Source organism: Numenius arquata, chromosome 9, assembly GCF_964106895.1.
Source record: "Numenius arquata chromosome 9, bNumArq3.hap1.1, whole genome shotgun sequence".
NCBI lineage: Eukaryota > Metazoa > Chordata > Aves > Charadriiformes > Scolopacidae > Numenius > Numenius arquata.
The window spans coordinates 22,761,364-22,789,267 of record NC_133584.1 but is presented as its reverse complement, the minus strand read 5'-3'; the positions used below and the strand labels follow the sequence as shown (position 1 = coordinate 22,789,267).

The 27,904-nt window shown below is 36.6% G+C and overlaps 2 protein-coding genes across 7 annotated transcripts in view; both read right to left on the bottom strand.

The window, feature by feature from the left end:
- Positions 1–7,167: 7,167 nt before the first annotated feature.
- RBP1 (retinol binding protein 1) lies at positions 7,168–23,936 on the bottom strand. Its single transcript, XM_074154174.1, has 4 exons — positions 23,864–23,936; positions 23,066–23,244; positions 10,705–10,806; positions 7,168–7,441 (listed from the first exon to the last, which is right to left on the bottom strand). Exons 1-4 carry the CDS (start codon positions 23,934–23,936, stop codon positions 7,388–7,390), a joined length of 408 nt encoding a protein of 135 aa, XP_074010275.1. The 3' UTR covers positions 7,168–7,387.
- The window catches only part of NMNAT3 (nicotinamide nucleotide adenylyltransferase 3), a 28,309-nt gene continuing 23,942 nt past the window's right edge, over positions 23,538–27,904 (bottom strand). For 3 of the 6 annotated variants that reach the window (XM_074154172.1, XM_074154173.1, XM_074154168.1), the window contains one exon: positions 23,544–25,889. In XM_074154172.1, the coding sequence (XP_074010273.1) occupies positions 25,492–25,889 (398 nt within the window). In that variant the 3' untranslated portion in view covers positions 23,544–25,491. Of the gene's footprint in view, positions 25,928–27,904 lie in introns of all 6 variants that reach the window. The other 3 variants (XM_074154170.1, XM_074154171.1, XM_074154169.1) reach the window with 2 other exon arrangements.

Here is a 27,904-nt window from a genome sequence, read left to right as displayed (position 1 = left end):
GACTGACTGCACTAGAATGTACTACATTATTGTACCCAAAAATGAATGGTTGCAGGAGCTGCTTGGTAGTGTGTTTGAATAAGTTCTTTGCTGTGTTGCTGTAACGTATAAAATGGCTCTTTTCTCCCCTTTTCCTCTCCAAAAATAAACTTGGAAATGTCATCATCAAGAATGGCAGCATGTTTCTTGACAGGATGAGTGAAAGATCACACAGCTATTTCACAGAAGTACTACTACACCTTCTTAAAATGTGTTAACATCTTCTGCATGCCCTTAAACATGTCCGGCTGGAGAGAAGTGCCGGGAATTGTAATGGTTATAGATAATAAGCATCAGTGTCTTGGTAAGAAAAGAAGAACTGAATCAGGCTTATTTAGAATTAGAGAAGGGGAGCAATGAACTGCTGTGAGTCTTGTTGCGCTTGATTGAATGTTAAATTTCAGTGAGCTCACCCCATATGCTATGGTTCTAAGCCCTAACAAATTATAACGTGACTGCATTGCATTATAAATACCTCTTTTTTTGTACTAAGTGCACTGACTAGCACTTGAGAAAAATTTGGTGGGAACATCAGGACAGAGAGGGAACTTTCAGTTTCAGAGTAACTTCAAATTCCAGTGCAATTTTGCATTAGCCCTTTCTTCACCTTTTCTTGGATTTCAACTCTGCACTTCTGTACTGTTGCTTTGTGTAGCTGAAAGGGGAGGGGAAACAAAGGTCAGCCAAACAGTTACAGGAAAGCTCTTAAAGTGATTCCACAATGTTGATTAAAGCATTTCTAAGAACTGCACATCTTTGCAGTTGTTTGCTGCAGTTTGACTGCTGATAATCATGCTCTGTATATTTCTGCATATGCACAAATGAGTTCTAAATGTTAGCTACTTTATAATGCTTATGTACCCATAACTAACTGCTCGTGCTTCTGCTCCTGTTTTGAACTGTCAAATAGCTGAACATTTAAATAAAATATTTTAAATTTGAAATGCTCTTGTCACAATATTGACCTTTTAATTTGCTCAGCATTAGAATAGTGTACCATGAGGTGAGTGGTCTCTTGTTATTTAAATAACTGTAGAGTCAATAACCAGAGACAATATCCCATTCTTCTTTCCTTCCTCCCTCCCTTTAGTAAGAATGTGGCCCTTAAAAGATGGGATTTTATTTTGCCTCCATAGTGTAGAAACTTAATCTTCAGGCAGTCCTATTGAAGGGATTGGTGAAGAACTGAAATGTCATTTTGCTTAAGTGTTCAGTGTGGGTACTTATCATTAGCCATTAATATAGACAAAGTGCTTGTCCTGGTAATAAAACACATGGTACTGATGGGACTTTAATTTTGTGAGCACTTTTGCCAGACAGGAGTAAATTATTTCAATAAACATTTGCTTTGAATTTAAAAAAACTTCTTAAAATAAAAATAGCAGTACCACATAGGTAGTATTCCAAGACAAATGTGTTACTAATAGAGGATGAGAGGATGAATAGCCATGAATCTGTTACGCGATTACAGATGCGTCTGTCCAAAAAAGAATGTAATACAATATGATACATACTAGGAAATTTTATTAAGGTTGTACTGGAGAACTCTTGCTTTTTACTGTCTACTTAAATTTAATATAGAGTCCACCAAATGATAGACATTGATGAAAGTGGATGTATCTACTGGAGCACATCATTCATGCCATGCCAGTAGACACCGTCTGCTGCTCAGTATCATAAGAGATTCTGTAGGAATCTATTGCACCTTCTTGTTATAAGGTATTTGCCATTCAGCCCACTCATGCTTGTTTTACAGTAAAACTGTTACATAGATCACACTAAGCAATTCTTTCCCATCTTTCATAGACTGTTGCATAAACGTAGACTGCAACCCCAGCTCTTATTTTAATTACGGTTTCCATGGATTAAATTGTAAGAGTTGCTCTTAGTCCATGTGTTTCCATGGAGTATTTCAGTGGTATGGACTGAAACAGAAACACTGTCGTCATCTGGTGCTTTAAACAAAAGCCTCTAGGAATGAAAACCATCAAGTTTATGCACTGAAATCAACCTACTGACTCTGATTCTGTTAGAACACTTATTTTACTGAGATGCTAGGGGTAAAGAAAATTTGACTGGCATGGACAAAATAGGGAATGGCTGTTTGGTGTCTCTTGCAGTACAACAATTAGGAGGAATTACATTAAAATAGCAAGTAGCAGGTTCAAGCAAATGAAGTTAGGTGTTTTCTCAACAATTGACAGAGGCTGTTGTGTTTGTTAGAAGTTTACATTTATCCCAAAAGTGACTGGAGAGTTTTATGAAAGAAAAATATGGTGAAGGCTATTAAATAAAATGATAACATCTGGCTGAGCTACAGATTAATAAAGGCTGGGAGAATACTGTGGTATAATGTTACTCATATTATGTGGAAATCACAAAGGCTGGTGTTCTGCATACATGACACTACAGAATATATCTGAAGATGAAATGGTCTAGCAACATTAAAGGCATTTCACAAGACTAATTAATAACATTCATTTCATAGTATTAATTAATATCAAAATACCTCTTTAGGTAATGGAATCTGGTTTAATTTGTGTTCTTTTCTGCCAGAAAAATATTTTTGTATCTATTAAAAATTCCTGGATTTCTAGAATACAGAAAAGAAAATTAACAGTCCTTAGACATACATGTACTTTGTATATATTAGATTAGATTTGCACTCATATCAAATATCTAGTCTTCAAGTACTGAGATAAATGCTTTATATCCTTATTTGGCTCCCACTAAAATTAATATGCATGTTTTGAATTATTCATATAAAACATAAAACAAATAATTTTCCAAATGAAAATATAATCTATACAGATTATGCCATTGGATCAAACATAATCAAGTTGTTAAAAAAATATTAGTTCTGCTAATTTTTCTTCTCTCTTTTTCACCCTCCCCTCTCCTGCTGCTCTTCAAAGACCATCCTGTTTTCTTTACAGATTATGCCACCACAAGGGATTTCAGTTGCGTACCTGATCCTTTGCATTTCCAGATACTTTATGCTTTTCAAATCCTACTGAAACTTCTTTCTGTTCCTCTTGGAAGTCATGTGGGAATTCATGATGGAGATAAGCCCCAAATTTGTGTATTGTTCAAATGAGCAGAATGTCCTCTTCTGGACAGGACAGAGCAGGAAAGGATATGATCTAATCACAGAGCATTCCCTGGGGAAAAGTAAGCCTTGTGTATGGTAAGGCAGTTTCCAGAGAAAACAATTACAGAAATGTATGAAACAATAATGAAAATTCGGTGGGGGAGGATGGGAAGCAAAGAATCATAAGAAAGCCAGTACAAAACTATCTGTATTCCAGACCTTCTTACTCAGACTGTGCAGTATTGTTGGGTAGCGAGCGAGTTGAAGGGAAAGAAGGAAGAGGAACAGGAGGGAGTTAGGGGAGCAGTAAGTTAAAGGTAATTTGAATACCTAGGACTGGAACAAATTTCAACATCTAAGCTGTAGTCACTCTAATCTGCAAAGAGAGGACTGAAATTACGGGGAAGGAATAGGGGGAAGGAATAAAGTAGCAGGATAAGAGAGAGATGCAAACCCAAACTTATGGATGCATTGCAGAAGTAGGCATAAGTATAGGGGGCTTATAATGAAAATCTGCACAGCATATTTCAACAGTGTTGCAGAGCGCTGAAGTGGACATTATTAAACCTTTTCTTTTTTTTTTTCCTGGAAAAATCAGGTGAATATCTGAGAAATTTTGGATGAGCTTATAGCTCTAGTAGTGTTACATACCTCAGGCAGATTAAGTTTGATTTATCCCTAATGTTTGTTTAATTCTGTGTATCTTCAGCAAAGCCAAGCAGGTTGCTCATAGCTGTACTACACATTGCTGTTTCTGTTTTCACAGTTAAGTTTGGCCATCCTGAACTTTAAGGCTCTGACTTTGCTCTGTTGCACCATGCTTGCTAAAAACAGGGTTATCTTTCTACTTCTTCCATAAAGCTGAAACCTCATTTGCACAACAGGCTTTCACGTGCTATAAAGAGAACAAGTTTGTATTCTTTCTGTGTGTGCCTTTCACTGAAAAGCCTTTTGCAATGCACCTCTGAAATGCATCTTTTTTGCCTTTCCATTCACACTGCTGGTGTAAACTCTGGTCTTTCCTTACAAAATTAAAAATGTCCTTTATATGGAAGTAATGCAGTTGTGCAGAAATACAGGGTTGGTATTGGCACACTGTAGCTGAAATTCTGTGGAAGATCAATAAAATGAAGTTTGATTCCTGAGTAGTAAGCAAGTCTGGATATGAATTCACTGTGAAGGTCTTGGCTACTAGGTAGCTTTGAAAGTAGTCAGGGAGGCTGATGTTTGTCAAGTAATTGTTGGATGTTATGCATTCAGTAAGCAGCTATTTTATGGAGGAAGTTTTAAATTACATTTTATGATAACAAGTTGTTAAAGGTTTATGGAAACAGCATGGCTAATTTTATACACATTATTTGGAGAGTATCATCACGGAAGCAATGAACGAACATAATTTCCTTTTCCAAGGGAAATGGTTGCTGCAGTATTGACAAGAGGTTACAATTATGATGACAAGCAATTGAGATGATTTGAGGAAAATATATTCAAAGTTATATATTTCTGAAGTTTCTGGATTTTAAGTATGTGAACTGTGGAAGTACTTCCGAGCTTGCCTTTTCTCCATAATTAGAAGCATGTTACATTGCTTCTGGTTGATAAGCCATTAGTTATTAGTATGGTGCTAAATTTGCCCTTGTACCAAATGACCCAAAGGGGAAAAGCTGTCTGTTTGATTACAATAATAATAGCTTTTAACAATTGGATTTACTTAGCTATATGTTAATTGATCCACTTATAACCTTCTGCAAAAAGAGTCTGTGAATGTTACACAAGACTACAGGGAGCTGGAGGCAAAAATTAGAAGACATCTGGTGAATTAAGGGTTATGAACTGCCAAGCTCTATTGAAGGAAAATTACATTTCAAAAAAGGTCTCAGTCAGTGCTGAACATTAAAAAGAATTATGCAAAAATTAATTGTGGATAGTGCTGTGAATCATCTCTTAAATGTGTAGTTTCAGTTTTCATATCAGAAGGAAAATACACGTGGTCTGAAAGAATTAAGATCTGTTATAAATGAGAAGTTGGAGTTCATTCCTTATTTTCCATTGTTCTCTAGGTTTCCTTGGGGCTGAAGAGCAGAGAGATATCTGGAGGGTGTGCACGGTTATGAAATCAATAATTTAGAAACTTGAAGGAAAGAGGTTTCTGGATCCAATAATCTTTCAGGAAAACAAATGACTGATGCACTGAAATTTGGCAACTGGGGTATCCCCAACCTAGTGTAAGGTGATAAATAACATTTTAAGTAGACAGCTATTTGCAATTTCACTTAAGCAGAACAGTATTTTTCACCTGAGATACAGTTTTCTGATCCTTTCCCCTTCCCCACAACCTTTCCATCTTATTTAACTGCAACCAATTTTGACTTGTCCCACTCCAAGTACAAGAAAACTTAATCACCGTTAACTGCTGGCCTGTATATCAGTCAGGAGGGATATTCATTTAGCTATGGAAACATAGCTAGATGGCTAGCACATGAGAAAAAAACAGCTTCTGCATGTATCTGGTTGAGTAGGCTCAAGTATAATTCCCAGAGTCTTCCTCAGGCATGAACATTATGTATTGCCAAGAAAAAAATTACAAAGGAACTTAAAGTAAACAATTGCATTACATATGTCTGTAATTCTAAGTAGTATCAACCACAGCTGTTGCAATAGTAACACAAGAATTTGCGTAGAGAGGGACTATTTTTCACCTGTTTATCATATGGGGATGCTTAAGTCTTTATGGGTAATATCTTCTTTGTATTTTCCGATGTAAAGTAAAAACCAAAACTTTGCAAAATTGAATTAGATGTCCATTACGGCATATCTGGTGCTACACTCACAATATATATAGTACGGTTGAAATACCCTAATTCAGAAAGTTTATCAACCCTGCTTACTAAGTTTATAGTTTACAATGACATTTTCTGAACCTCCATTTCTTCATGTTAGATGGGGCTGCTAGCTTTTCTAACCAGGCTTAATAATACTGCATATTTAAAACTGTCTTAGGTTAGTAGAGAATGGCAGCATTTGTTGCCATTTACATAACGCATGTCTAAAATTTCTCTCAGTCTCAGCGCTGGGTTCCCGAAAAAGACAAAAGCAATGCTACACACAGGGGTTGCAGCAGAATAAGGAAAGCTATGTTCCCACTTTAGAACACCTCAGACTGCCATAGCCACCTCCCCACTGATTACATCCCTGAAAATGCCTAATAACAGTTGTTACAGGAGACACTTGTAATACTGTGCCATGTGCTAAAGGTCTGATCCAACCAGGCACTCTGTATCATTGTGTCTTTTTGAACTTGATGTGAAGTGGTGGTGCTAATTGTATATCCAGTGTGTTGATAGACTGAAAATATAACAATTTGGTTTGCAAATTACTATTAATATAACTAGTGATTAAATCAGTGTTGGAAACTGCTAGGCCAATGCTTTGTTACACCCTCAGTCTGCAGGAGAACATGAGGAACTATGATGAGTTGGAAAAAACTACTGCAAATGATACTGTGCAAACCAATTCTAGTCATATCTTTTGTGTAGTGTGTGTACAATTATATACAATTTCTAGCAATGATCTTACTATTAGTTTCTCCAGAATAAGAAAAAAAAAAATAAAAAATGGGCAGATACTGGCTAAAGCATTTAGAAAAGAATTGCCCTTTGGCCATACTTCTGTAAGTACTGTTCTTCCAGATTATTGATCCATATCTGTACTTATTTTGAGAAATCAGATTTTTATTTTTGGTGGAATACTTTCAGTGAAGTACTGCTCCATTGGAGCTGATGGTAAATTCTTACTGGCTTCAGTGAAAACAGGATTTAAGTGTAAGCCATATACTACAGCTCTCATTTACTTCCCTACAACTATAATTCAGCACCTGAAAACAAGACTACCTGAAGGCCCCTTATTAAGGCTATGGAAGGGTGATTTCCATTTTAAGTAAAAAATTAGCGTACAAGGTCTTAAACTCCATTATCTTGTTTTATAACAAACAGTCCTGTGTTGGAGTAATCAAGAATTATGGTACACACACATTTGTAGTGTTTAGTATCTTTAATTAGCATTTCTAAAAATACTTTTATTTGCAGTTATTTCTTTAAAATGATTTGTTAAAAATATTTTTGTCTAACTATACAGTTCTAATGTGATCTTCATTTCTGTGTTTGCTCTTGTCACTGATGTTGTTCATTACTAGCATTTGGAGATTTGGTGGTAAATCTTTAAATTCTACCGTTCTTCACTTCTGTCTCAGCTGTAGGCTCACTGTACCTTCTTAAAGACTTGCTTACACTTGACGCCACACACTCTTATTTCCTAGGAAAAGAAAATAATTAAAAAATACAACTTTTACATAGGACACATGCATTATATATTCATGTGTATGTCCAGCTTAATTTGAATCCACAACTTTCTATCAAAGCAGATTGGGTAGCTTCGTACATATTTTAGTCTATTTTTAATCCTAAAAGAAAACAGCTAGTTTGCGTTTGTTTTCTGGTGAAAGGTGGAGTAAGAGAAGTTATTTTGGGATCTCAGATCTTAAAGGGCCAAATATGTTCCTGATGTATTATTCTCTGTTTGCAGTATGTGCAACTGCTTAGGTCTTTGAAATAGGCATTCTCTGTTTTGGACACATAAAGAAGTTACTTGGAGACGGATTTGAACAACCAGTTCTGAATCTGTATGTTGATGACTGGTAGTTCAAACCTACAAAACCAGAAATGAGCTGAAACCCCACTCTAGCAACACAAGGACCATGGCTAGAAAAGGACTGGTAGTTGTGTACAGAAGATTTCATCTAGGTCTATAAAACACAGCACAGCAGTGAGTTTTGAATGAACTTGATCATATTGGATGTCTAATGCTGTTGATGGCTCTTAGTTTTCCACAAGAGCTTTTTAAAAATCTCTCCTTGCTAGTCATTGGATCATACTGAACTGTGCACAAGCAGGTGCAATGATATTTACATCTTGGGCACTGATTTGTGAGGCCTACTGTTGTTTACCTAATCTCACTGAAGATGCAGTTTAATCTTCTCCATTACTGAAACTAAGTTAGACCTGAGAAGTGCACACAGTATGTGTGAGGATGTGTGGAGGTGTTGACTGGTTTTGGCGGAACAAGAAAAAGAGGTGGAACTTCTTAAGGGACATAAAGACAAAGGTTATGTATGACCTATGTATGAAGGGATGTACTTTCTATTTCAAGGTAAGACTTTTAATAAAGCTGTCAGAATATTTTGAGGACACAGGAGGCAGAGTTTCCTGGGAAGTTATGTACATTTTCTTACGGGGGATTTTGATGAAATGACATATTAAGAAAACCCTTACACTGAGTCAATAACATTATTGGCATACATTGCTAGTCCACAGTAAAAGAAAGTGCTTCATGATGAATTGATAAAAAAAGCAGACTGATGTAGTGATTTTAGTTAGGACCTGTTTTGTTCACTTCTATATAGGTAACCCAGAAGAAGGAGTGCGCAATAAGGGCTAAGAGATCTGCTGACAGTGACAAAAACCTACAGAGCAGAAGCAATCAATACAATAGAAAAGGGCAATAAAACTCAAAAGGAAATGGAGAATGGCCAAATAAGTCACTCACATAAAACAGAATCTAAGGAGGAAAAAGGACTACAAAGTACAGACCATAGAATGAAATTGAGAAAATAGGAGGCGATAAACTACTAAAGGATGTGGTTCTACTCTCTACAGAACTGTGGAAAAAATTAAATTAACACTTGGCTCATTGTGTAAAGTTCAATAGGATCATAAAGCTATCAAAGTATCAATTTTTTAGAGGTAACTGCCCTTTGTATCAAAGGATTCTCAAGAGTACAGGACCTAGTAATATTAGCTGGTCACAAATAAGATGCTAAATGGGACTCTCTTACTGTATGTTTAATGGAGAGAGTTACATTAACAAGGATTCAAAGAAATAAAGAGGATATCTTTTGAAGTTCATGAAATATAAAAAGTGATAAAATTGAAATATTGGGGACTGGCCTCTAAAATACTTGGTTATTTCCTTCGCATGAAGTAATTTTATACTAACTGGTGTATACATGAGAGACAGATTGTGATAAATTGTACAAGTGCCAATGAGTGCATGGATGCCTGCGTGAACTGGCAGGCATGACGCAGAACTCTTCAAAACCTGAAAAAGCAGCCTCAGATCAGTCAGGTTACCTTGGGGTACCTAAAGTGGCACTAGACCCATATGTTTGAGCAACCGAATCTGAATTCATGACTTCTAAAATCAAACTCTTGACAGGGCCAAGTATAGAAAGTGGTCTGGCTTGGAGGTCCATGGCTAGGTTGTACGGCTAGAGCATGAATCAGAGTAAAGATAGCAGAAATTTGGGCTAAAGAAATTGGTGTTGGGGATGGCAAACAGGAAGAGATGATTGCAGAGCTGGCAAGGGACAGAAACCAGGATGCCAATACCAAGAAATCCAAGAGCAAGTAGTGCTGTCGCTTCATATATGTGCAGATAAGTGCATGTTATGTGTATGACTGAGTGCAGCAAGGTGTATGCTGAACTGCTAGGCCAGACCTTGTATGGCTAAATGCAACCTGTCTGCAAGCAGAGAATCTGACACGGCTGATGCTTAGTCTCATGGCACCAGCTGAGGTAGTGCTGAAGTACTGTAGTGCATTTGTGTATAGAGAGAATATATATATACAGGATATTCTGGAGTCTCCTTTTTATTGCTTCCACCTTACTTTCAGTGAGCCCATGACCTCAGCTATAATATGATCACTTGCACAGTAAGTTTCTCCCTAGCTGCATCATATCAAGTATGTAGTCCAGGTGATAAGATCTGTCATATACATTCCTTTCCCAAACTGGTTTCTGGGACTTCCAGTACTTCCTGAAAATTGTGTTTAGTAATAAGGGGTTTAGGGTACTTTTGCAAAGATTTTATAACTCTGCTATGGATTTGAATATTTAGAAAGCACCCATTTAGACTGCTGAACAAGCAGTGAACAGAAATGGAAGTTGAGTTTTATTATCTCAGCAGGAAGACTGCCTTTTACCCACACTGATGAGAGAGTAAGGATGCTATAAAGAGCTATGTAAGAAAAGAACAGGCATCTTCTTTCAGGTCCTGTTAACTTAGATAAAAATGATGATCTGAAAGAACATGACATTTCAAAAACTTAATTGCTATTTTAGTTCTCTAGGCTATAATGCAGTCTGGCCTGTAATTATTTTAAAAGAACAATGGTGTGTTTTCCCCTTATGGCTTATTGTTGGATGCATAATTTCACCAGCTCCCATACTGTGTATGTCACAGACAATATGAAGGGCATTCTGTTAAATGTCTTCCTCGGTGTAAACATTTCAAACTGGTATGTCTGGACAGACAGTTAACACAGAAAGAATACTGCTTTGAAATCAGGCACTCTTTGTAAGGGACATAAAAGCATAATGGCTCCAAATGAAAATGTTGCTTTATAAGCAAGCCAAATGCTGCAACAATACATAATTATGTCAAAGTAAGCCAAGATACTGGTGCATTACATCTAACCATTTTAATAGAGTGGCATTTAAAACCTGTTATATGATCTTACCAGGTGCATTTCATCTCCTTCAATCCACTGGGTCCAACCACGACCTTCTTTTTCTCCATTCTGTACACAAAGAAGCTTATCTCCATCCCAAGATACGGTGGTCTAACAGAATAGATATGCTCAGTGTTATTGTAGTGTTCTCTGATATTATGATTAGTTTCCTTAAAGCAAAACTTCTCTCCAATATAATAAATGATTAATGTATCTCATAAGAACAATAACTGTAGAATGTTGTAACACTTAGGATAATTACAAAATAAATGAGCTTAAATAGAAAGTCACTGCACAACTGCCTGCCAAAACCTGAAAGGATGAGATAAAGCTGTTTAAATGCAAGAAAAAAAATCACAAAATTCATTGTAAGAGCACACCCCTCTCTCCCTGCAGACAAATACAGCAGCAGAAGGGATGTGCAGCCTAACACTGTCTTTGCAAAAGGAGCTGAAAACTCGAGATTCAGTTTGTTTTTTCCACCATAAGAAGGATTCCCCCAGCTGCTCTACCTGAAAAAAGTATGCACCTACAGGCAGCTATGGATGAACAAGGCTTTTAAATCTTGAGCTGTTTTTCCCCCATGTCTTAATCTGCCTTTTGGCAGTGAGTAGAGTGGTTTGGAATTATCAGCAAATTGGTAACTTCGCCAGCATCCTGCTTTGTGTAACTGTAGCTTGGAGAACTACTCCAGCCAGAACTGGCAGAATAAGAGTGAGAGTAAGGTGTTGCAGGATTCAACTTTTGTGAATATTGGTGCTGTCCTGAGTAGTTCAGTAGAACTTGATTCATAAAACTACTTAAATGTATGAGGGTGTATCCTACAGCTTGTTACTCTGATTAGTCTTTACTGACAATTTACCTTTCATGTCTCCCTATGATAGAGAGAAGCAATACTCTGTAAAATAGCTCAAGAGGGAAGGGGAAGAGCCGTCACAATTTGTGCTCCATGAGGATAGCTGAACATCAATATTAGCACATGACTTTTGTACCACCTTGTTTGAAGTGAATCTGAGGACTAAATATGGAATTGCAGTCTACGTAGTAAAAGTATTCGGCCACTGCCTGTACGAGTAGTCAAATATGGAGACAAGATGAATTCTGATGTATCATTAAAGGAAAACTTACTACATCCATCCTATGTAGTTTCTAAGAAAAGAAGTCAGCCTACATTTGTCATTCTGGGAACTAAAAACTGTTCAACATTCAACAACTACGCAACCCTATTTATTTAATTTGTGTGTCACAAACAATTAATTCTTAAATGATAACCATGATTGCCACTATCTTCAAATGAGTACAGCCAGCACACTCTACCCCTGGGAAGCTTTAGACTAAACAAGCATGGAAAATGAATCACTAGAAAGGGTGCCAGCATAGATAACCATAGGCAAGGCATTGTTATGGATCCCATATAGTCTGCTTGCACCATATGGGGTCTGTGAAAGACAAACTCATGTGTCCTTGCTAAAAATTTCTCTGATTTGGAAAATACATTTACAAATTCTTCTGTTCTCTCTTGTAAAATGATGTATTTAAACCAAGTAGTAGGTAACATTTTAAAAAGGCCATATCCTTTTAATGAAAAAAATGCTCATGTAGGCAGGAACTTCACATTTGGGTAAAGCTTTAGTTCATGTGATCATCATAGTCCATATCCTCTGTTTTGAATCTGTAGACATCCAGTTGGAAATAAAAGATAATAAATAATACTAGTCAAAGTGAAAAATGTTTAATTTTTAAGTTAACATATCTAATCTGAGACTTTCTGATGAGTCTGAAAAACGAATATATCAGAAAATGAACATTATTTCTACTGATGACTTGTAGATGTGAGGGATACTATAGAAAATAGAATTTGTATATGCAACTTTGCTTAATAAATGCACTTATTTGTATCCATCGAGTATTAGCTCAGCATAGTTTAATCATTAGACTAGGTTAATAGTTAAATTTTGTGCATTTGTATGTGAATTCAAAGGCAATATACCATCATAAAGTAAGATTCAACTTTATTAGTACTATTAATGTTTAAAGTCAGTTGTCGAAGTTATTAGTCTTGATAATATTCGCTACTTTACTATACTTGAGAGCAACTGAGAAATATTTGTAGCAGTGCAAGCAAATGTTAACTTTTTCAGCCTCCAAGGGTGACTGAAATTGTTTCCTGAGATGAAACAACACGCTTTTTTCTCTGGCTTTCTTGTTTTTCCAGTCAAGATTAGATATCGCTTTTGGCAATTTGGCGATAACCACAAAAAGTATAATACCACAGGCCATTAACCAAGCTTTTTTATCAGCCAATATTCTCCGTTATCATCTTCTGCCTTCCCTTTGAGAAATATAAATACTGAAGGGATATGAGTAAACCATACAGTTTCTGATTTTTGTATGTGGCTGTTTTGCTATGAAGGTTATAAAGGACAGATTATATTGCAGGAAAACATAATAGCCTCTTCTTTGTTAGCAGGACAACCAACTTATGACAGTAAGGTTAATCAGCAGCATTTTTATCTTTTCTTTCTTTAGGTCAAACTATAATGTCTCATATAATAAAAGACACTAGTAATACAGAAGATAGAAACTTCTCTTTTTACTCAGATAGAAATAAGTTCTTCCATTCTAGATATCTCTATTGAGACACACATTGAGCATTGGTTGAGGCTGGAGTTGCTGTGGCTGGTATTTATGCGCTGGCTGCTGCTAGAAGTCCACCCTTTACCAACAGCTAAGATACAGCAATGCTTGCCTTAGAACATTTCCAAATATATGAGTCAGAACATAATAGTAATATTCCAAAAATACCACTGTAGGGCAAATGTTACTACATATCATCTCTTTTGTTGTATATAAGAGCAGAGATTTATTTTTAAAGACTGGATCAGGATATCACCATTGTATAATTAGGAGTCAAGCACCTGACTAGACTAGTAAGGCAGTTCTGTACAAACCTTTAGTTGCTGTTGTTTTCCTCTCCTGACACACGCTCATGATCAAGATAAAGAAATGCTTTACCTTTTATGTAAAGCAACTTTTCTTAGAAAATTTGGCTTTTGTAATTGTTGGCCACCGTAACGATAAGAGCATTACCTAAGGTTGCCCTGAATACAGAGACTGAGCTGCTGTCTTCTATCTGGAATGGCTGAAATTTCTTTGCCAGGGTTTGGTGAGCACAGCATCCCTGGGCAGACAGTTCCCATTCTTCATCTTCCCCCAAAAGCAAGAGGAGAAGTAGACAAACTTTGAGGACACTGGAAAGCTGCAATTTCCTGGTGACTAGATGAAAATGTAGCATTTCTCTAAAACTGAAGGCTCCTGCCTTCTTGAGCATCTTGCAGTATTTGTAGGATAAATGGAAGACTTCATTTATTCCTTTCAACTCAGTAACACATAATCTAGTTTGTCATAAGCGAGCTTAAGTGTTGCTTACTTACTACCTGATCAATCAACCTAAGATGAATACTTTTTAGGTCAAATGCATATAATTCTGTAGGCAACTTCAACAGAAAATAGTTATTAATGGAATTGGTTGATAACGTGATTAAAAATAGTGAAGGAACACAAGGAAAGATACTGGAGTGAGATAAATAGAGTGAGTCTTGCCTCAACTTAACTTTTCTCAAAAATTCTAATAATAAAGAATGGAACTCCTGTGGAAGGTGAAGAAGCCTTTGAAGCCCAAGAACACAAAAAGTGTTCAAACTTTCTTTAGTTTTATGATATGATTTCTGTAGTCTTATGCTCTTTTTGTGTACTTAGATATTTTCCTTTAATAAAAGGAAATTCACATACTTTTGTTAGTGATTAATCTCTTTGTGTTATGAAGATTAAATACACATGCATAGCAACACCATCTTCCTGAAAATTAAAGTGAGAAGAAATTATAATTAAAGTATTCTTGTTACTGTTTTCAGTTATGAGACAAGGTAGATTTATTAAATGAAATATTTAGTAAAAACAAAGACCTATTTATTATGTATTTGCATTTTCTCTAGTAGCAATAACAGTAGTGAAGTCTTGCAGAATTACAATAGATATTACTTACAGCTTTTACTGGCGAGTCATACTGACCTACAGCCAGAGATACCGACTTTTGTAATTTACTTAAACATTCATCAAATGAACTATTTTATAATAGAACTTTACATTTCCCAGTAAGGTCTAAGTGCAAAAACACTTGATGCCGGCTCTGCACAATGTTTCTCATTCCTGTGTTGGCTATTCCTAATATGCTTGCTTGCGTCATGTGCTCTACAATTGAAGATACATAATGTATTTTACAGGTGAATGAAAGAAAATAACTTTCTTTTTTTGAAAGCAGTCCAAGAACATTTTTTGTTAATGCTACATAGATTTTGACACATGGCATTTACAAATATGAATTGCAGCTAACAGCTTTCATCAAAAATATGTAATTGATTTCCCATCTGTAGGAGAAACACAGCAGCACCAGTTCTGTTTTCCTTCTACTTCCCTTCAGAGTGTTGTCTCTACATCATGGTGCAGCAAAAGACTGCAATACTGTAAAACTGCATGACACACTCTATGCTCCATCTCAACCCAGTAATTCTCTGCTTAGGAAAATGACCAGTCATTTTACAATACAACTTTTTACATATACAACTCTAATTTTTTAATGCTTCTTAAATCATAATGGAAATTAATTGTTTAGATCAGATGAGACAGGAAAATCCAACTTCAGCTGTGCCCTGTATTGTGTTTACAAATAACACCAAAGAAAATATCCTAGAATTTTTTGGTCAAATATGGCAATATATCCAACGAGATAGTATCTTCTAAAGATACAGCACTTTCATATGTACTGAGTTTCAAAGTTATATAAAAACCTCTGGTAAGCAGTCTGCAAGGAAAATTTTCATCAAATGAAGTGCTGACGGAACAAACTAATGCTGATATCACAGACAAAATCTAATGTAACTGTGAAGGGACATTCTGCAACATTGTAGTCACTACCTATGCCCTTCCGTGTAGGAGGCATGCTGCACACTGCTACCAGCAGGGCTACAACCATGTTCAGGGTTTGTCCTCTCTCCATCCTGTAACTCCTTTTATCTCATCAAATCTGCATCTGGCAGGTTGGTGACAGACAGATAAACTACTGAGAAAACAACGACAAATCCAACAGAAAAATTAGTGGTAGTATTCCTGGACCTTATCTCAAGATACTGTTGCTGGAAAAAGGCTATACATACTTAGCCATCCTGTAGCTAGGTCGAATAATAAAGTCTATACCAACCTTTCCTTCCCTTACCAACTTCAGTTCAACCCTGGAGAACCAGCACTCATAACTCTAACCTCCCATTTCATCATTCCCGTTTTTAGCCACACATCAACAGAACTCCCAAAGTGAACTCGTAGGAAACGGTTGGTAGTACGATACAAGTCATTTCTCAGCTGCTTGTGCAGCTGGGAGGTGTGATGTCTCATAATAGGTATCTAAAGCTACAGGACTCCAAAATGTATTCATGTCATTACAAACTTGCTCAGATTGTTATTGAAAGACAAGCAGGTTCTAATGTGAGCATTCTGTACCTGACTGATAAGCTTACTGAAGGTCATTGTAATCAAAAGATGAGACACTTCTAGAAACAGTATTTTGCTTCTATGATTGTCAGCATCTCCATTCCTAGCAAAAGGTCTTAGGATTGGACTGAGAGATTTTAGATCAAAGGGTAAGCTCCTGTCACATCGGATGAGATCTTAAATGTTCACATTCCTTATTTTGAATCCTTGTTCATAAGAGCAATCAAGGAAAGCAATGACTAGAGACACGTTCCAGGGAGCAGGAAAGTAAATGTGCCAAAGCTCCAGACTATGCAGCTGGCAATATGTGGGAGGAGGAGTAGAATCGATATTTTGGACAGTGCATAATGTTTTATTTCTTAGCAATGGTGTGGTTTTTTTCTTATGAAATAAAACGGTATACAAATAATAGAAAAATAGGAAGACTTGTGTATATCCTATGCCAGAAAAAAAAAGTATGAAACAGCACATCCAATTCACTTCGTGCAAGGAACGGAATCAATTCTAAGACACTTACTGTTTAAATAAATGTGTATAATTGACTTATCTTCTGTCTAATTTTACCAAGATGCAATTGTACATAATACTAATGGTTTGTCATTCAAAACTGGATTTGGTAAATCTGGTTTTCAGGTTCTCAGCTGATTCTTTCTGATTGCACTTTCTGCATTCATAACTCTCTGAGCTTTTTAGGATTCACAAAAAGCTAAGCCCATCCAAAACCACGTCCCCGACAAAGCTTCAGTGTGTCAGCAGCGGTTTTGTGAATAACTAGCTCAAAGCTTCTGATCAGTCTCAGCTTTTAGACATGAAGCCAGCGCTGCAAAATTTGAAGTTAATGACATCTTAAATTATATGGCAAAAGATTCTAGAAATCTTATTTGGTATCACCACGCAAATGTGCTGAGCCCATCACTTACAGGTAATAAGCAGTAATGCCAAAAGGGCATGTATTGTGAAATAAGGCAGAAAGGAAGGTAACATTTCCCCTTTACTGAGGCTCAGAGACTGAATGAACCAGTTTTAGAGAGCCCGAGACAGATCCAAGAGAGGATCTCTGTTCTCTGGGGCCTCAGAGGGGTTGACTGGAGGACTCTTCTTCCTCACTTGTGGACAGCAGTTTCTAAAAGGTCAGGAGTATCAAAAAAACCTACATGAAGGCTACCTCCTTTAAAATACCCCACCCCCACCCTCCCCAAGTCAGAGATTATTCCAAAAAGCAGCTGGGGAATTTACAGTACTGCAGAGAGAGAGGGCACTAGATTTGAGAGAAGACTTGTATATACACAAAGGCAATGACATAAAAACACCTCCCAACAGTCATTTGAGAACAATGCTCGTTCCAAAGTATATGAAAAAATACTTACAAGCCAAAAAGAAAAGGGCAGCATTTGAAGAGGTGAAGAAACAAAACAGTTTAATCAGAGGAATCAAGTAAAGACATATTGCTGATCCTGCATCCCACTAGACAGGCACAACTTATTTTGAGTCTTCTCACCCTGTGGGGGATCCCTACAGAAATTCCAAGGATTGGAATGTTGTTTGTTGGTTGTTGTTTTTCTGGCAGCAAAGTCTTCATTCCAATACCTACCCTAAACTAGATTAACAGCTGTGAATACCGTTTGTGAACAGAGAAACCCTGCCTAAATAGTTAAATAAGCTTCACGAGCCATGTAATTTCGTAACAGGGCTTTATTCTGACCTTGCAGCAGTATAAATCAAGCAATCTCCAGAACAACTAAACTTCATTGCATTTTTCCTGAATACAAACTAGAGAGGAATCAGTTTCACATTAAGCGTGTTTGTTATTTAAACAGAGCTATGATCAGTTTCAAACAACTCACCTTTCACTAGGATACGGCACATGTAACTAGCACCGATTTGTGTGACACAAGGATTGGTCAGGCACCTATGAACAATCCTTACGTGGCTGTCTTAAATGTTAAAGGAAGATACTTCATAACTATCAGGAAGTATCATATGAAGTATGAGGAAGATGTATGATAGATCCGATGAGTGACTTCTACAATTCCCAAATCCACCTCTCACCCTACTCCACCCCAGCAAGTCTTACCTATGACTAAAAGTTATATTAGTTCAAATAATGGAACTCTAAACACCCATTTGATAACTTATCCATGGTTATGTTCTGCTTGTATTTTGTTTTGGTTAACTAAATGGTTAATATATAAAATTTCCCATCTTCAGTTTCAAATTCATGCTGATTGATCTGTTTACCAGTCCCCAGTCATTGTCATTTCCTTTCCTTCTTCAGTGTAAGAAGAAAATTACTATGCCAAAGAGCACAAGACTCTCAATTACTGAACCATCCTTCACTTGCTTAGCCAAATACTCAATTCTAATGCAACTAACCATGTTTTCTGTTATCCAAGAAAATCTGCTGTTCTATATTTAGAACACAGACTCTTCCTTGATTTTTTAAACAGATAACTTGCACTTGTCAAAAGATAGATCAATTGTGGATAGTGTGCGCTAAAGCAATTCAGTCTCATTCAAATGCTTGAACAGCAGAGAAAAATTACAATGCAAAAACTTTCTCTGACTTTAGCAGCAAAATTATTACAAAAGTAAAAATGTTAGGGAAGTAATTTTTGCATCTGAGCTATTCCATTCTCAGTCTGGTTTGATTCACTGATCGCAAAGACTTGGAACATGAAACTTCAGCCTTTAAGTTTTTTCAATTAACTTTTTTATAAACTTTTGACTGATGTACTAAGCAAATACACTGTGAATGTACATAAGGCTAACTTTGCTGCTTAGTGTCAGATCCTGCCCCGTTCTTACGTTTACTGGTACATATTTCACATTGCAGATGTTTTCTCAGCTTCACCGTTTATTACTGACCATGAAAAAGGGAAGCAAAATTATCTGGTAATGAATAAGACATACTTTGGAGATGGTTTTCAGTTAACTGTTGTTTCAATAAGGTCTTGCCTCTTTTGTGCACAGTAATTTTTTTTCCACAGTGAAGTTTATGTGCATGAAACAAGGTCTTACACTTAGTGCAATACCTGAGACACTCACTAAATTAATCACAACTAGAGATAATAGAATTTATCTTTAAAATTGAGGAAATTTCATTATGAGGCTGGAGCTTCGCTGAGAATGAAGATAGCAGGATCAAATACTCAGTTTGGGAAATACCAAAGCCATAGTTATCCATTTAACTTTAAATTTCTGGTTTTGTACACTATACATCTGATATATGTAATCAATTAAAACTGTGAACAAACTTTTTGAACTAACAGAAACTTTAGCAAGTGGTCTGATTCAAACTTCACATCATATGAGAAATAAAGTAATACAATATTAATGTTCTAATATTCTTGCTACTCCATCTAATGTCCACCTTGTAACATTTGCAAAGAATAAAATATGCTCCTGAATATGTAAGCTTTTATTTTACCTTTGTAGTTCAAACTGCCAAGTTTTCAACAACCCTAAATATTAGGTATGATTAAACTTGCAGAAACACATTTTTCACAAAATTGCCAAGCAGAGAAACTCTTATTTAACTTTTATCCAGGAGATAAAATCTCTAGGGAAAAGCTCCAGAAGCACAATAGCATTACGGAGCTAAGTGAATCCAGAGCTCTTGTCTGCATTTCTTAAGAGACGAGGTTGTGCTACAGCTTGCTCCATACATGGTTTCAGTAATGCTTAGAAAGCATTGAGTATCAACTGTCATCTTGGAAGTACCTTGCACTGTGATTAGCGATCTCTCCTGTGTTCACACATCTGTGTGGTCAATTATCCTAATCTCTGGTTTTACAGAACAGAAATTGCATCTTCAACTAAACTGGAATGGCTTTCAAGTTTCTTCAGATTCCAAAGTAGCACATTTTCATTTCCCAAAAGAACCAAAATCTTAAAGGAACTGATGTCAACAATTGCTGTCACCTATATCTCTTAAGAAAACCGGAATAATCTAAAAACATGTTGCATACAAGGAAGCGATAGTAAAAGGTCAAAAAAAAGGACAAACTGAAACTGCTAAGGTTTATCCAGCTCAATTAACCCACTGTTCCAGAAAGTTCAAACAGGCTTCCAGGAGTGATCAACTACAAAAATGAAAAAATCCTAACTGAAATGAAGGAGGGGTCCTATACTATCAGAGAGTATCAATTCCTACTGTCAAACCTTCGACTTACTTCTAACATAAGTATCCGCAAAAGTTTTTAGCCTTTACTCATTACAGACAGTATTGATTTCGAATTACTGTAGTTACACTCTACCCTGACTGACTCAAAGACGTGTTTTAGAACTGAAATGTGAACACAATTTCAGTGAATTATACACAAGATCTAACCTGTTCACTGTGCCAATATTATTTTTACTGATATGTTAACTCTAGTTAGATGATATATTTTTCATTAAAAGAAAAACGATGTATACTTATTGGATGAATTACTTCTAAGGTTATTTCTTCTAGTCTCCTGATGATTGCTCTGCTATATAGATTAATGTTTAATGTGTAATTTGTCTTATCCATGTTACTTTGCACTTCTCATACATTGAGCCACATGGATAAAATTTGCCCAGTGGTCTGCTCAGTCCACAATCCAAATAACGATAATTGATTCAAATCTCTCCCATTACATAGGTTGGCTATTAATGATTAAGCCATTTATGGTATGCAGTTTAACAAGGCACAGATGAGAAAAGGGAACACCAAGAATGATATTCAACCTTTGCTTTTATGGTGGTTTTGCTTTTACCACCACTCAGGGAGTGGTCTAGTATCTCTTGTATCACTCCATGACCCTTCTCTCACAAGACTCTTTCTGGCCGGTTGGAGTTACTTTGTTGTTTAACAACTGCAAGTTTTGGCTAACATTAAGGTTATCAGATTTTTGGCTGCAGTGGCTTAAGAAAGACAGCTTCTTGTGCTGCTTTGCCTTTGAGAAAACTGAGGTCTCATGTAGAAAATAAATCTTTAATAAGAAACTTGAACTATAAAGTATGATACATTGCTACAAGGCAAATACAGAACAAGTGATCAGTGACTCGAACCGTACAGCTGCAGCTGGTATCTCTTGTTGGAGGCCATAAAGAGATATGGAGGATTTCTTAAAGTTTTTGTGGAATTACATGCCTAGTCATTCTTAACAAAACAAAGTCAGGGTTAGTGACTACCTCTTGGATTTTTTCGAAAAGGCAAGAAGATGCTCATACCTTCTGCTTCCAAGGCCAAGTAAGTATTTTGCACTAAACAGTCAATAGATAAAATGTTTAAGCAACCCTTGGAAGTAGGGTGAACTAGGTTCCACTCCAAATCAAATAGCTGTTGTAGTCACTAGAATAATATATCTTTAATTTATTCTTGCCGGTTCAACATTTTGAATTCTTCCCTAACACTCAGTTTAGAAAAATAGGGTAGAGAATTTTGGCCTGCTACAAATAATGAAATAATCAGGCTATTTGTCAGGAAATTAAGAGTTGTGTGTTAAATCTATTCAGCATTTCAAAAGCAGGACTAGGCAAGGGTCACATTTCCCCGTCTTCTGAATCCAATTTTTCAGCACACTGGTTGTCAGACACATTTTGCAAGAACTCATTGCAGGTACACGCTAGACAGCCTCAGAGCACAGTTACTTCTTTCTGCCACGTATAGGATGTTTTAGTCCTCCTTTAGATGGAATTTAATGGTATTTGAGGACTTCAGACATTTTTAGCGCTTAAGCAGATGTTTTGAACGCTGCTATCTTTGATAGTAATTTAGCCACCTAAGTCTTTCTTTGGGTCAATAACTACTCAGTGGATCTGGACCTCATTATCCTGATTAAGAGCCTGCCAGCAGTCAAAAATGTATTATGACATTGGGGCACTTTCCTATACACACACATTGCTTTTCCCTTCTGTGAATTTTGTATTCTGCACACTCTCACACTTCTACCGTCTGCAATAAGGTATACAGAAGGATTAGCTGAGGCACTCAGTAGCTAGCCATTCTCTTTTTCTGATCTTCATGATCCTTCCCTTTCCTGGTGCCACCAAAGCAAAAGCAAATTTGCATATCCTAGTGTTAGGGAATAGTATCGGTTTTAAACGGCACTGTCGTTCTAAGAATGGAAACCTATTAATTCTCTTTTACTTGATTTCTCCTCTATAGTCCCTCTTGAGGTAATTTTCCTTTGCTTATCAACTTCACTGTAGAATACTGCAGGTGTCATGCTTTCAGACTCACAGGGAAAAACTTGATATTCTCAAGTTTTTCCCCTGTTAACTGGTATTTATCAGTTGTAAGTTAGAAAATATTATCTCTCTGGCAAGCAAAAAGAGCTCATAAGGCTCTCAGTGTTTGCTTATTGATCGCAGTAAGATTGGTTCCAGTAGGCTAATTAACGCATCTGCTCTAATAAATCCACCTGGGAAGGAAGGAGCACAGGAACAGGAACAAAAAAGAAAAGCTGTAATTTCTAAGCACTTGGCCACTGTTACACAATAGTGCCTGACCCTGCAATCAGTGGATTTCCTTTAGTGGAAAACATTACTCAGTGAAGAGTTTCTGAAAGTCTGAACCTAAACGTCTTTTTGACTAACAAATATCCCAGTATAATTGAGTAACATTTCACCAAAATTACTATTCATTCACTGATAAAATTTTTTTGTGCTCCTGATTAAAACTAGCATTCCTTTAATGTAAAAGCAAGCTAAAAACTGTGTGTGCATCTCAGCAAACTGAGAAGTATAGAGATAGCCATTTTGTATGGCTATTCCTAAAATTAACAGATGTGGTCTGCAAAAGGCCTCAGACCATTAATATTCTACTTTTTTTGTCTGTTGTTACAGTTCTAATTCTTACCATGCATTTGCGATCATCCACCCCAGCCAAATCCTCCTCAAACTCCTTTCCTACATCAAATTCCATGATGTAGTTTCTAAAAGTGCTTAGCGTTTTAATGATCATATGATCCCCATTCTGAAGGATTTCTTTGTCAGGTTTTAGCAAGTTTGCTATTTTTCTTACAGCAACATTTACATCTGAAAAAGAGAAAGAATTATTTTAATCCAGAAAAGTCTACTACAAAAAGAAGCTTGTAGCTCTTGGGAGAACTAAAACAAAGAAAGATAAATAGATGTCCAGATCTTTCAAGCCAGCTTTCTCATCAGGAAAAAGTCCATAACCTAATTATTTTAACTTAAATAAGTTAATGTTTTAATTTTCTGATTATGTAGAATCCTAAAAAATATCACTTCTATTTGACAGCTAATAAGGCCTTCAATATTTCTATAGAAATAGTAGCACTTCACATCAAATGCAAACACACAAAATTGCATGGAGTACATTATTGTCTCTTTATTACACATACAAATTTTACTCTTTTCCAAATTACGCTTTTTTTTTTTTAAGTTTGAAATCTGCCACTTACCTCTTCAAGCTATGTAGTTTAATCTCTGTTAATGTAAGCTTCAAGATGGTAAAAAGCAGAGGCTGCTTAAGACAAAACAATTTTGCGTAAGGCAATTCTTAAAGTGCATTCCTGAAAAAAATATTTCTCACAAAAATGATTTATGACTGTACAAGAAAAAAATAGAGTCATGTAAGGACTAAGGTTGCATTTATTGATTATTTATTAAAGAAACATGAAGGGAACCTTACCCAGTGCTTTCAGATACTCCTCAAAATTGTCATTGCTGACCATTTTCCAGTAACCATTGAAATCTGCAGGCATCCCTACTTTAGATAATTCTCAAAATAAAAGTCTCAGAACAGTGTGTTGATTCTGCACCACTCAGCTCACTGCCTTTCTTTGTGGCGAGTTTGAACTCTGGTTTCTTTTATCTCTTTTTTAGACCGTGTAGCTATGCAAGTCCTTCTAATCCGATTATTGTTGAAGTGTTGCCTTTAAATCCTTCCACAAGGCTGAACCTCTGAGATTTCTAATGACAGCAGGATGACTTGATTTAACCAGAATGAAACATTTACCTTGCATGCAACTTCTGTAGGGGTACTGATTATCTTGAGATCCATTTTAACCATATTACTCTTCATTTTTCATGCCATTCAGAAAAAAAACCTTTTAAATAGCTTTAGGTTAGGGTATTAGCCGAAGTTATACAAGTACTTATCTTGTGGGTTTTTTTGAGGCAAATCCTTCTTCCTCGAATATGTTCCAGCTACTTCATGCCTTCTTTTCAGAAAAAGAATCATACAGACTCTTTCAGTGAAAGCAATTTGTGTCTGGCATTACTTTAACTTGTTCTACAAGCTCCTTCATTCTAGAGAACTACCAGTGGAAGCTGTTTAGCCAACAGGGATCAAAATGGGCCAGTCAGGTGGAAACTTGCATTAAGAAGCCATAGTTAATTCTGTATATTGATAAACGCATGCTTTCAGTTAATTTAAGCAACATGAAACACAGAAGTAGCAGTTTCTAGAGATTCTATCTTCTTTGAAGGTGTTTTCTGTCTAAAATAAGATAGACTGAACCAGCACAATAGGTAACCAACATATAGGAGAATGGATTTTTCTCGCTAACGTTAGGGCGCAAATACTGTGATAGCCTCTTAGGTATTTTCATTTATTTTCCATCATGTATTTTCAAATGGTAGAGCTGAAGCTCCTCTTGGATACGTTATCCACTCCAGGGCTTTGGCAATTACTTAACTCTTATAGAAGACTCTGGATCAGAGAAGCAAAGACCCACTTTAAACCCGGGGATGAGGACTGTCTGTCCTTTGTGAATCTGGAGGCTTAAAGCTGACGTGAATGGTGCATTCATTTTTAAGTGCTTGCATGAAAGAAAGATTTATTTCCATCTTTCGTCCAAACTGCCAAAACACAAAAAGTTATTCAGGGTCCTAAAAAGTCAAAGTTTAGCAGTAATACATATTTAAAAATATATATAGATATAAGTTACAGTACATTTTATTTTGCTGCTTCAGAGCAGTAAGGCATCTTCATGCTCAAACTGTCTGTAGGATTACAAAATTACAATTCAGGAAAGTACTATGTCTGACCCTTAAGTACTACTGGATATTAATATTTATTGTTAAGATCTTATTTCTTTCATTTTCTTAAGGAAGCTGTTCTTTAAACATTTTAAGCTATGCAGCTGAGCATCCCGATTTGCTTAAGCACTACCACATACAAACCCATGAATTTAAAACACCACACGAATTCAAGAAGTTTTGGACTGATGTACTTTCCCCTCATTAACAAGAAACAACTCTCAAGAACTTTAAATGAAAAAATGTCAGGTCTGTCCACTTCCCACACTACAGACATCAGTCATTTAGTGGGTTTACTGGTTTATGCAATTTAAGAGGCTGAAGCAAGTCACCTTCATTCTTCTGCTCACTCTCTTCTGTGTAGATATTATGGCGTGCGATGTAGGATATAACAGAATCTGGTACAAGATATTTTACGCTTAATCCTCTGCGCAAGGCATAGCGTATCTGCGTTGCACTGATTTCATTTTGAACCCATTCTTTCACCAGAAAGATATTGTGCTGAAATTGAGTTAAAAGGTCCAATTCATTGATATACGTAGCAGGATCTGAGCCAGCACGGCTAATACACACCAAACCAAACTTTTCCACTATTTCTTGGATGTGTTCTTCCTTCCAGAGATTGGGTGTCTTAAATGTCTGTAGAAAATCAGCCCCGCAGAGCAGCTTTAATTCTGGTAGAACAGGAAAGACAAAAGGAAATGAGAGATTTCTCTACTTGCTTTGTTTTCTAGGAAGTTTGTCCTTTAAAATTGGTTTCAACTCATCACTTCTCTTTTTTTTTAATCGTTTACCTTTACTCCAGTTTTCTTTCACAAGGTTACAAGAAATATTCAACTTGGACTTTATGTATCTAGTCACAATTACCTACTTCATCATCACTCACAACATATCAAGTATTATCTGTACAATGTTAAAGGAGAATTATTTCCCCACTCAAGCAAGCCAAAAAGGTGGAAAAGCAAATAAAAGATATAATCATTGAAGCACAAAGACTAGACTTGGTTGAATTTGGCGACTACACCCCAGCCTGCTCTGCTTGCTTTGCTCAGGTACTGTGGGAACAACCCCAGGTAGCAAGGCCCTTGCCTGCCACTGTGTTACATCTGGCTCCCTGTCCCTTAGGGAGAGGCTGCCCTACTGTGCTGTGGCACATATGCACAACATTTGCATATTGTCACATTAGCCAGAGAACAGCCTAGATTTTGCCTGGGTTTGTGCACCTGTATCATGTAAAACATGACAGACTGTATCTAATCTAACTACCCCTACTGGTACAATAAGCTAGTTAGTTGACCTAAGTTAATAATAATGACCTAGAATGATACTTCACTAGTATAAATTGTTCTGTTTTCTCTCAATTTCTTATTTGCTGCCCACTGCCTAAGCCCCAGTATAGAACTCTCCTCACAGCCTATTCTACATCTCTCACCATTATACTGAGTATTTTACAAACACTGACTAGGTATTTTCACAGCCTTGCATTCATGTGAAATGAAGGGGAAGGATGGAGGCATTGTCTCCATTTTACATTTGTGGTTGTAAACAGCTAGCACATCTGTAAATCTTATACAAACACCTTAAGTCAGTGACTTGAAAAATTAGATACATACCAGTGATAATGCATGAAAAACATACTTTAAGTGCCTTAAGATACACTCAGTATCTTAACATGGTTAAGTACAGCAAGCATTTCTTCCACCCCTCATTACATTCCTTCTGACCCCTACAACAAAGGCAGCAGTGGTACTACACTGCACTCTCCTGTGCGCCGAATACAGCATTACTACAGAAGGACTGTATGGGACAAGGCCATCTTTTCTTGTCTTTCTATTCACAGATTCTACTCTTCCTTTCCAGTTCCCTATCCTCACTTTCACGCTCACACTTTTTCCAGCCCCCTGCTTTCCAAACCCTTACCTAGGTTTTATGTCACAGCTTGCTTTTTACTTAACCTCCACAATAAAAGAGTACTGTCCCATGCTGTATTAGAGCTAATATTACACCAGGGCTTTTATAGTGTTGATGGGTTTTCTCTAAATGCACATGCATTGCAGTTCCAAGTTAATAGAAACTAAATTAACAGATTGTAGGCTTTACAAAAAGCCTGTCAATTTTACAAGTACATCTCTGCATATCCCCACATCAACTGTGCCAATGAGAAAAATGTGTCTTTGGCCTTTCCAGGGCACTTTGCTAAACGATGATCTGCAGCTTCCACTATAGATAATGGTATGAAACCCAAATGGCTGCTGCAATGCTCCATTTTTTGATTAGTACAATATTGTTTACTTTAGGCCATGGTATGTCTGGATCAGAGAAATTTTTGCTTGTTTTTGATTGGCAGAGCTCAGTCAGTGATAGTAAACAGAAGTGAACTACAATTCTTTGAAGTGTTGTTGAGGGAAAAAGGAGAGGTTAAGCTAAAGGAGAAATAACTTAACACAAAGGAAGCAGCTGGATTTAAGGTCTACTTGAAGGAGAGTGCTGTTGGAATATGCCAGGAAAAAGCATTCAAAAGGTGACAACAAAGTTGTTCGTGTAAGGCAACTGAGAGACTTGAAGTGCAGGGGATTCAATTGAAAATGCAATTAAGGCAATCAACCATATCTTGTAAGTAGGAGAAGAAATATTGCACATGAAGCTATGTATTTGGTGGATCAAGGAGTCCCTGTACACTGAAAAATGG